The sequence below is a fragment of the Camponotus vicinus genome, unplaced genomic scaffold (assembly GCF_025532165.1).
Source record: "Camponotus vicinus isolate PSW18456_S1 unplaced genomic scaffold, iyCamVici1.0 SCAF_1, whole genome shotgun sequence".
NCBI classification, from domain to species: Eukaryota; Metazoa; Arthropoda; class Insecta; order Hymenoptera; family Formicidae; genus Camponotus; species Camponotus vicinus.
Genome location: NW_028141945.1, coordinates 33,924,240 through 33,936,115, shown reverse-complemented (window position 1 = coordinate 33,936,115; position 11,876 = coordinate 33,924,240). Strand labels below are relative to the sequence as shown.

General features: G+C 29.6%; 1 protein-coding gene across 2 annotated transcripts; it reads left to right on the top strand.

Moving 5' to 3' along the window:
• The first annotated feature begins 2,914 nt into the window (after positions 1–2,914).
• On the top strand, positions 2,915–11,045 carry LOC145962787 (uncharacterized). 2 transcript variants are annotated; one of them, XM_083084146.1, is made up of 8 exons: positions 2,915–3,521; positions 6,627–6,879; positions 7,521–7,811; positions 8,865–9,187; positions 9,330–9,573; positions 9,855–10,143; positions 10,373–10,673; positions 10,749–11,045. In XM_083084146.1, the coding sequence occupies exons 1-8, from the start codon at positions 3,351–3,353 to the stop codon at positions 10,908–10,910; spliced, it is 2,034 nt and encodes a 677-aa protein (XP_082940272.1). In that variant the 5' UTR covers positions 2,915–3,350; the 3' UTR covers positions 10,911–11,045. The 2 variants fall into 2 exon arrangements, with proteins under 2 accessions (XP_082940272.1, XP_082940278.1); XM_083084152.1 differs by having other exon boundaries at positions 2,917–3,521; positions 9,936–10,143.
• Positions 11,046–11,876: the final 831 nt, after the last annotated feature.

Here is an 11,876-nt window from a genome sequence, read left to right as displayed (position 1 = left end):
TTCATTTCATAAAAAATAATATTACAGTCTTTTGATTTACTTTTTTTATATATTATTCTTTTGAACAGAAGAAAGCGAAAAATATTAAAGTTAATCTTTTTTAATTCGAATGATCTTTTTCTTAAATTTATCATATAATAATTTTTAATATTATTTAAAAAATAGAATAGATAGAGACGTAAGAAGATTCTAAAATTAAAAATATTGATGAAATATATTATAACACACATACACATATTTGTTTTATATTATATTATATTGGATATTATGTTTGATATTTTCTATATAATATTGTGTTATTATACAAAATTAGAAATTACATTATTTTAAATTAATATATTGCTAATTGTTGACACGCGTATTATTAAATATTGCATTAAATATTATATATTTATAATTCAATTTATGAATCTATTCATTCTGACTCAGCTCTTAATTATTATATTTTAATTTTTTCTCTCATCATATATCTCATAGATCTAAATAAATCTGAATAAAACCTTTTATTTTCAAAGTTCACTAAATATGGCATTAAAAAAAAGTCTGCAAATGCATATAAATTATATCAAACATATATTTTACAAAATCATATCACGCGAATCAAGCATTAATATGTAATCATAACCGAATATTATATTCTGGAAAGAAAAGCACAATTTTATTATAGTTCGGTAGAATTATATTAAAATTATACTCGATAGAAATATTAAATTATAATAGGGTTATCTAAGAAACACAAATCTAATTAAAGTTATCAAGTTAAAAATCAAAGCTGTGTGTGTATTTAATGATCCTGTGTATTTGTGATGATTTTGTGATCTATTTGAGAAACTTATGCGAAGTGTGCACGATGATGAATGACTTGGCACACAATTTGCAGCGACAAATTCACATCGAGACGATCAGTAAACGAAGAAGAGGTCACATATGACTCACGATTTTTGGTTGCAACGTCGTCAAATAATTTGACTAATACCAAAAGCTGTTACACATTCTAGACTATTAACATTCATATTATTCATAGTATTCAAACTTGACGGTTAAAATAGCTTTCATCGGATGAATTAAAGTGGAAATGAATAAGATATATTTTTATGCGACATGATAAAAAGAATAAATCATCAAACTAAATAAGAAACATTAATGAAGAAAAAATAGCCTTATAAAAAAAGCATGATCGGATTTATATAGATTAAATTTACGAAATGCTTTGCATAGAGAAACTAATAATATATAAATGATAATTGTGCTCACACACATATGTTAAAATTTTTTTAACTTACAGTAACGCAAGTAACGTAATCAATAATTTACTGCTAAATCAAAAATTTATGGTATAAAGGGACGCTTCAAACTTTATATAAAGCTAATATAAGCTCATATTACAATTATTTTCGATTGGACTAATTAAATTATTTCCGGAATAATATGCCACACACATCTTGGATGCTTTATTACATAGCCAAACTGTAATAATCTTATAGATTACTTTATAAAACATTACATCATCGAAAAAAAATTTATCCGTCATGTTAATCTCAATATTAATAATTATGTGAAGATCTTAAGAAATGTAATGTAAACATACGCACACAGAGCTTTATTTATTAAATCGGAGAAAAATATCAATTTATTATCTATTTATTAAAAATGACTTTGACTTGAATAAACTTTATAGAACTTTATAAAAACCCGAAAAAATAGAAAAATATCATTTTAAAAAGTATTATAATCTTTCCTTTTTGCCACAATCTCAAAATAGTCTTTAAATTATTAAGGGGATCGCAACTTTCATTCTAAAATCTTTAAATTAAACATATTTTATAAATTCTTTTCCGAAAAGTAACACAAATATTTTCTAATGTAATGTCATAAATATTTAAATTTCAATGAATTCTTTATACCGAATATTGTTTAAGTATATCATATTATCTTTTCACCTAAAACTTCTTTGTTCGCGTTTTATAACTGTTCAGATCTTTTTTTTTGAAAATATTATATTTGTGCTTTTTTATAAAGCTACTTTCTTCATTCTATTCCATTCTTTTTTAAGATGAAAAATTCTGTCGCGCCTCTCATGATTATATTCGGTCTTTCAACAAAGTAATCTTCTGCGATATCACTAAAAAAAGATGCAATCATAAAGCGTTAAAAAATATACAAAATAAACTAAAAATTGATGTATGCAATAAAAGAGGAAGTTAAGAAAAATGTTATATTGTAGATTCTTTTTAATAATAACATTTTTATATTTTTAATAATAAATTAATTTTTTTATATTTTCATTATAATATCACATCTTTTGAGCTTTGAGACAAAATCTGTTCATATTTATCTAAATCAAATGAAATGAAAATGTACAATACTTTCTTTTAGAGAATCCGAGATAACATAATATTAATATATAAATATCACAAATAAATATAGCTCCGCAAAAATTACTATTATTTTATTTATATTAACTGCACGTTTAATAATAATATAATAATATAATTCTTTTGATTTTTTGCAATATCAAAATATGTATCAGAAATTTTCTTTCCACCATTAAAATGATTCAAAGGATAGATATTTACTCTAGAAATTGAGAAGCAATGTGTGTGTGTGTATATCGGTAAGACTTATATATATATATATATATATATATATATATATATATATATATATATATAAGTCTTACCGACCCTGAAGATCGATCGACCTTCGTGGTCGGTCACGATCGGTGCATCGTAAACAGACGCGGAATGCGTCGTAGGACGACAAGAAGTAGCGGAGACGTTGTCGAGAGTATCCTAGAGAGGAGAGGAGAAGATCCTTCTATTTTGAGCCTCGCGTCTCTCGATGACGTCACATGGACGGAAATATCATATGGTTAGGGAGGTGCGGTCCGCAAGATCTGCCTGTTGCGCGGTCCAGCTCTCGATCTTTCCCAGAGTCGCGCAAAAATCTTCGACCCCGTTGTGGTTCATAGTTACTTCTCTCGTTGAAAGACGAAAAGAGAGAAAGAAAAAAAAGGAGACATATCTCAACGAGCGTGCACTTTCGAGGATCTTCTTCCTTCCGTCGTAAATTTCATTTTGGAATTATTATCCCGAAACGACGTTTTCACGAAGAAAAGTGGGTCGCATACAGATCTCGCCCACGCTTTGATCCCCACTTATCGCGGTCGGTCCAGGAATCTCTGTCAGTGGCGTATCGCGCACGTCCTCGGGAGGATTGTTGCGCTCGTCCCGCGACGAATCGTCAGTTAACGCGACGAGCGAACGCGAGAACGTCTTTGAAGATTGGAATAAAAGCAGGATTTTACCCTCTTTCCCGAAAGAAAGCAAAAGAGGACTTGTTAAGCAAAGATGCCTGGCGCCGGTGGTCAGCCACCGCAGAGGACTACCTTTCGACCACCGTGGGTCAAGGATGGTCCTACCCCGTTGCCCTTGCCTACCGCGCCTTGGACCCTCAATTCCCGCAGAGATTCCAAGCCTAAGACCGAAGAAGTTCCAGCCTTCACCCAAGTTACCTTGAAGGTAAGTGAAAAATTTTCCGAGAAAATCGATATTATTTTCATGAGATGATTCTAAGATACGTTGCTCTAAAATGAGAGACTTTTTCTTTTATTTTCTAAAGATATAAGAGTTTCTTATGAAATCACTTTGGTAATTTTTTTAAAGATGATTTTATATTTTTGCGAATTTGCGAATAAGCTTTTCCTGATTTTTGTAAAAAAAAAAAATTGTGCAAAGATTGAGATGTGTAAAAAATGACTAAATTGTTTGAAAAATAAATAAATATCTTGTGATGTTTCGCAAAGACGCAAGAAGTGAATTGCATGATTTATTTGAAGAATTTGCAAACAAGAGAAAAAGAGAGATTTTGTTATAAAATATCATTGCGTATTTTTCACCATTAAAGTTTTTCCAACTACCCTCTCTCTTTCTTTCTTTGTACATTTATAAAAATATATCACATTTTATAATAGAGAATTTATTAAATAATTCATTTTTATTTTAATAATCATTAATAATTATATTTAATGTTAATAATCAAGAACATTATAATATATGCATGATAATATTTAAATTACTAAAAAAAAGAAACCTTCAACACAAAGTAAATTTCAAAATTGTTAGAAAATGTCAAGATCAATTTCGGATTTACGCCATTTGTTTAAAGAGAAGAACGAGTTTATTTAAACACATATCGCAGCTTTTCTTCGCGTTGAAATCAGGTAATACAATCCGCTTCTGTTTCTGCCGAAAGCACGCATGAGTAGCCCGTACTATGTGACTTTTGCAGTCTTTTTCCATTCAGCTATTGGGTTTCAAAGTCAGCGGACTTCGCTAACATTACCGTGATATTAATAGCTGATGTAGATATCTTGCAACGAGTTAACATAATAAACATTTCTGATGGCGTACAATCCGTTGTATCCAAACAATGCACTTCAAGATAGTCTAACCGATTTATAAAAAATTTATCTCTTTAGGACAAATTTTTTTTATATAAAAGCGATTATTCGAATAAAAAATAACTTTCTTAATTTATTGTGTCATGAAAATTATATTATAAATTACTGAAAAATTGTTTGAATTTTTAAATTGATACAAATTATAGATGATGAAAACACGCGAATGCATCGACATTACAATATGAAATTAAATTTATAAAAGAAGTATTCACGACAGATTGATATTTATTGATTGAGATTATTGATTGAAATTATTCCTATGTATGTGTTTTTCTGTGACTTACATGTAAGAAAATTCTCAAGCGATTACTTTTCATCTTTTGGCGATGGTCCATAAAAGATTATGAAAATATACAAAGTTATAAAGCTAATATATAAATAATATGAGATAACGTGAGAAAAACGCGACATGCTGGAGAAATCGCAATGGCATATAAAGATGTTGCGTGGTTAATGTCGCGATATTGTCGTATATTGAATCGTATTAAATCATCAATTAAACAAATTAAATTCAAAATGTAAATTTTTATTTCAAAAGTTTTATCTTTTTCTAATTATTAAACTACTTATTACTTTTATTTATTATTATCATATATTTTTCCAATTATATAATATCTGAGCATATTATGTTGAAATTTCATAATTGCATATTAATTTTTAAGATGCATGTTTTTTTATGCCTGATATTTGATAATTAATCAGAGTGACAAGTCTTCGGGCAGATAATTGCATAATTATAGAATAATTAACGATTTAAAAAACAGTTTTGAGAAAATTGTAAAACAATCAAGCGATTTACAATCGTTTGTGAAAGTATTTACACATGTCAAAGATGGGCTTGTATCAATTACAATTCCGTTTTCTTAACGCGAAGGAAAGTGAGATTCGTATGCGTGCTTGCATATAAACCTCTGGGTCACGATTATTTAAAGAACACGCGTTTCTATTTCAAATGACTTGCCAGCTGCGTCTTCCGCCAGTTTCTTAACACGTTTATATCGCAATCTCATATTAATTTATTTGAAAATCATTAATACCGCATGGCGAATATATCGAAAACAATTTTAGAAAAAAAAAAAAAAAGAATTTCTGAGCGAACAATTTTTATAGAAATAAAAATCTTTTTCCAAAATTTTTCGAGTATCAAAATTGAATGATTCCACGAGAGTCCATTTTGGAAGGAAAAAAAAAACTCCGCAACAACGATCTAAGTTGAAGAATGTGACATTTCGAGTGTAAAATTCAATGTAGATTATTTAAAGCTAGTGGAATGAATTCTTCGAGACTTGCCAAGAAAAGTTTTCGGATCTCTCTTTCTTTCTCTTTCTTTTTATCCCTTCTTCTTGAACGAGAAAAGGGATAGAGGAATATTTCTTCTTCCTATTCTCTATCGTAGCTATCTCGCGAGATGTGGAACAATTATTCTTCGTATTCTTTTCGAAATCTGGCACGATCATATAAAAAAATATATATTTTACATACGCACGAGAAATTGATTTATGTTGCAAAAGTGTCTCGAAAACGTAAACTAAGAATCGAAAATAAATGATAGTGCCAACAAAATTTGTTTCGTTGTATCGCGACGAAATTCGATCAGTTAATTTGCTAATAAAGTGAAAACTATATAACAGTGTTTAATATCTGAATTAAATAATTAAACAAAACTAATATTATAATTAATTATAATTATATAATTATAATTAAATTATATAATTAATGTGTAATTAATTAAAATAAATGTTTTCCAAAATTATCAACTTAGTAAATCTGAATAAAAACTAAATTCAAATTTTTATCTATTTTATTATATATATTTTGACACTGTTGTTATGTTAATGATGATCCGAAAACTTTCTCTCCTTCTTTTTCAGTTAAATAGTTTCTTTTAAGTTCAAAAAATAAAACTATCAATTGTTAACATCAATTAATAAATAAATCAATTGTTTAATATTTAAATTAATAAATAAAATCATATTTATTATATTTTTCTCTCGAATAAATTTTGTAAAAATTAGTAAATATATTTTTTAATGCCATGTTATATGTGTATGTATGTGTGTTATAATATGTTGTATATGTTATAAATAAATCAAAATAAACGTGTTCTTATTGTTTATATGTTATTAATATTATAATCAAATAAGTGTTTCTTTCGATTGAATAGAGTGTGCCGAAACCCGCAGAGTCGGCAACACCTTCGACAGATGAACAACCGCGTAAACAGAGCAAAATCACAATAATACCAAAACAGCCGAACAATGAGAAGATTCCGAGCAGTCGACCGGTGCTGGCGAAGTTACGCGAGAATGGACGACAGGAGCCAAATTCGAGGCCACAGCTCGAACGACAGATACACATCGACAGATCTCGATCACGAGGTGACACTATACCACTCTCAAAAAGTGAGAGCACTACAGGTATGTACGGCGATGATCGCCATTCCTTTTCGTATCCACGATATTAAATTTTTCAAATTTTAAACGTCTTTAAATTTTTTGATGTTTTTAGTTTTACAAACTGAAATAAAAATTATTTTCTTTGCGTGATGAAATTAAACTTTTAAGAAATTTTAATAATATTTAAATTTTCCTTAAAATAATCTTTATATTTTATAAATATTTTATAAATATAAAGTTTGTTTCTATAAAAATTAATTAAATTTTGATAATAAATTTTAAATTTAATTCTTAATGAATGCATAAGATTAAAATTGTTAATTTCACATCTGTTAAATGTTCATCTATCTGTTTTTGGTAAGAAAAATGAATTTCTTTTTATATGTAACGAGATTAAATCGATAGAGATAGATTATTAAATATAAAATTTTTCTATATTTAATTAATATATCAATAAAAATTTTTCTATATTAACTATTATTTTTTATTAATTTATATATAAACAGAATTAAAAAAATTTAAAATATAAATTATTAATAAAAAGGATAGAAAATTCATTCTAAAAGTTATTTACTCTAAACAAAAATTGATATTTTTAAAACATAAATGAATTAAAAAATATTATATTTTTTGCATAAATAATGAGAATTTTCTATATCAAGGCGCACCAACTTTATCAAAGAGTTCGTCGCGAGCGAACGTGCCACCACCGCCACCTCCGCGACCGCCTCCACCACCGCCTAGTAGAACGACAATCCTCAAGGATCTTCCTGCACTCAACGAGACACAAATGCAGAAGCTAGAGGCACTGAAATCCAGGCCAAGAAAACGGCCGGATTGGGCCTGCATGATGAAAGAGCTCGAGCATGGCAAGAAACTCAGACATGTTAAGTGTAACGATCGAAGTGCGCCTCTGATCGAAAGGGTGAACAAGGTCACGGCCGATTCAGCAGGTAATCGACGAATCCTTTTTGATTTCCGGATGCCCATCGGGCTAAATCTATCTCTTTTGTAAGAGGAATATTTCTTTTCTTTGAGGAGAGAAGCCAGAGAAAAATTGTATTCCAAAAAACTTTTTCTGCTTCTGCTTTCTTGATCGACAAACGATTGAAGGGAAGTATGAATGTAGTATAATCGATTAAATAACGAGCAGAGGTTTCGATTAACGCTTATCGGACCTATTTGCAGTGTAAAGAGTTAGCAATTTTGTTCTGTCGTTATCATATTTCTCTCTTTTCCTATCGTTTGAATCATTCCCTTTCAATAGGTGTGAGCCCATTTATCCATTATTAAACTATTAGACTAATTAAATTGTTAATTGATTATCGTTGAATTAATTGGTATCTTCGTGTTTGAGTTTATTGACATCCCTTTTTCTTTCCTGTCGCGCGAACGACCGGCGATCAGAATCTTTCAGTCTTCGAGTGGACATTCTCGATGGGAAATAAGAACGTTATTCGACGGAGGGTGATTCGTCATGACTTTAAAAATATGTGAACGCCGATGTGAAGCGTTAAGTATTATCAATTAACGAATAAGATCCTTATGAAATTCTATATAATGCAATCAGGTTGAAAAAAGTGTTGTCTGGCTCCATCATTATTCTTTAACCACAAATTAATTTTCAAACAAATGAGGCAAAAATTGTTATCAGTTATTTTTCAATCTCTAGCAAAAATCTTAATCGTTAAAATTTAAATTAAATACTAGTTTAAAGTCGTTGAATTTAATTAAGAAATGCGATCTTATAATTTATTTACAACTTTGAAACGTAAATTCATCTTCCTTGAATTTATTTATTATTAATTATTGAATTTAATTATTGAATTGAATTTATTTATTATTAATTATATTTTGATTTAGAAATAAAGAGAGAGAGTTATATTTTTATTATATTGCTAAAACGTTTAGATCCGGAATACATTTTATATATTTTGTTAAAGCAATATAATGAAATGGCAATATATCTTATATTTCGTTCTAATCGATTATTTCTTTCCGTTCAGGCAAAGCTCACTTTGTGTTCGAGTCTGAAAAATCTAATATGCACAATCAGCTACTGAAGCAGATTCAGCAGGGCGTGCAACTTAAGACTGTGAAGACAAACGATCGCTCGAAACCAATGCTGGAGGGACTAAGAAAATTCCGACGACAATTAACTATAGAAGAGCAAATACAGAAAGCCGAGGAAGCACCCGTAGACGTCGCAATTCAGGATGAAATGGACGATATAGATGCCGTCAGAGATGATTTGCAAAGCACTAAACAGATGCTCGCGTTGGAGCTCAGAAACAAAGAAGCCTTGGAACGAGACAACAAGCGATTACAGGTAATAAATTTAACAGACCCCAAGACATTGGCTTAAGATTATTAGTAATTTTAACAGGATTAGATTTTTATTTGAGGAATCTTGGTCTCTTAAAAAACAGTGAACACTACTGTCACTTTTTATAAAATGATTTTATGGATAGGCAAGAATTTTGAATCTTGAGGCAGAAGTAGAACATATGAAGCTTCAAAAGAATGCTCAGGAAAACAAACAACAAGATGAGAAACTCGCAGAATCTCTGAGACAGGAAGTGCAACAAGCGAGGAAGGATGCAGAAAAAGCAGAAAAGGAATATGCTAGCACTGCTGAGGAAAGAGATAAGGCTAAAAATGAATTGGAAGAAATGAAAAGAATGTATGCGGCATTGGAAAAGCGCATGAAAGCTGGTGCGTAATTAAGATTGTTTGTAAAATAATTAAAATTATTTTATTAAAAGCTAACAATTTCTGAATTAATCGCGTTTTCAGCTGAGCTTTCCCTAATCGGCTCCAATTTAATCTCTATATGTTTATGTACATATATAAGTAAGATGCCTTATTATTAATGCTATTATTAATATACGCAAAATATATTTTATGCTTATAATATATTATTATATTATACGCTTTTAATGCTTATACTAAAACTGCGCTTCTTTGTTTTGATTTTTTTTGCTTTGCCTATGAAGAAGAACCTGCGTCAATTGAAGCTGAACCGATAATAGAGTTAGTAGAGGATTGGGAAGACGTAGGCTGGTACAATGTTACAGGAATCGCACTGGCTGGTTGTCCAAGTGCAAAGGATGTAGCTAAAATCGCATCGCAAAAAAGTGTAGACAAACAAGATGTTCATAGCACGAGCGAAGAGGAAGAGGAAAGTACAGAGGAAGAAGAGGAAGACGAGAATCCTAAAGCTGCGGCAGAGAAACGCGCTCAGAGAGAAATCAAGCTTCTTATCTCGAAAATTAAGAATTTTAAGTAAGTGTGATAATGAAGTTTTGATATATATATATATATATATATATATATATATATATATATATATATATTCAAATATATTCAAATCAATGTGAGCAACAATGCAATGCAACAATATAAAAAATAATAAGATCGATAATGCAAATAATAAAAAGAAACATAAATATAATATAAAAACATATAATAAAAATTATATAATAAAATTATATAATAAAAATTCTAAATATAGGGACAAAGCTGTAAACGCCAGAAAAGAAAGGCACGCGTTGAAGGAGCAAATAAAACAACAGCAAAAATTACTGAAGGAAGAAAAGAAAAAATATAAGGAATTGCAGAAGCAAGTTGATAAGATGGCGAAGCTAATGGCAGAAAATGATGAGGAGGAAGAGGAAGAAGAAGAAGAAAAAGAGGATGAAGAGGAAGAAGAGACGGAATCTGAAGAAGAATCGGAATCTGAGGAATCAGAGGAAGAGGAATCTGAATCTGACGACGAAGAGGCACCTATTGATAAGCGTAAAAACATTCTGCAAGTGAGTTCTCATTGCAAAGATCATTGCAGTTAAGTGTAAAGTTTGAATTGTATTCCTGAACATTTATCTTTTTAGAAACACGTTAAAAAGCACGAGGGACGATTGGCGGCTTTGAAAAAAGGAAATTATCTGCTTAAGGCGCAAGTAGACAGAATTAAGGACAATCTTGTAAAGCAGCGAGAGGATAGCATCAGCCTGCAAGAGGATCTTGATTCGGTCTTAGCAGAATTAGGTTAAATTAATTGTAGAATGAGCGGAGAATAATTTCCAAAAATACAGAGATTGTATACACACTTTATATAAATATTACGTATTGAAATATAGATAATTGTATGTTACGAGAGAAAAGATAATTACATACATACACACACACATATATTCCATTCGAAAAACTTCCACAGGAAATAGCGATATACCCAGTGCAGAGATGTCTACCAATTTTGTCGCAAAATATACTATCCTATTGCATAAAGCTTTAATGACAGCCTTTAATTCCATAAAATTCAACGTAAAAGCCTGTATTAAAATAATGCTAAATAAACGTGATTTTTTCAGTTCAAAATAATTTCGTTCATAACAATTTTTTCATAAATTTTATTATAAATTAATTCTTCACGTATCGTGTAAACACGTTATTATATATTACATATAATTACATTACATGCATAATCTCAATATCACGGTGAATGTTAAATGCAAAATATAGGCTGAAAACTTTATCTAACAGACTGATAATTTAAAGACTGTACAAAGTTTCCTGGAATAGGATCATCGCGCTTTTAAAGATATTAATTATTCAAACTGTTAATTCCTTCAACAATTCTATTATAACGAGAGAGCGGATGTATTAATATATATGGGCGCGTACACTACAAATGTAATTCTATTTTGCGACTTGTAATGGACATCTCTGCAAATCATCGCAAAATATCGAATATTGATCATTCAATCATGGAATGTTAATCCGCAAAATATTTATTTATTTCTCGCGACATTTAACATACGCTCCATTTTTTTACATAGATATATTTAATATAAATTAATCGCGTATATAATCATAGCTAAATAATATATAGAAAAAGAAAAACCATTATTTTTGCAAAGTGCGAGATATCGCGGATTATGCAAATTGTGCGAATTAACTTAAGATCATATATAAGATCATATATAAGAGACATATTAGATATTTTTTTTTATTTCAGA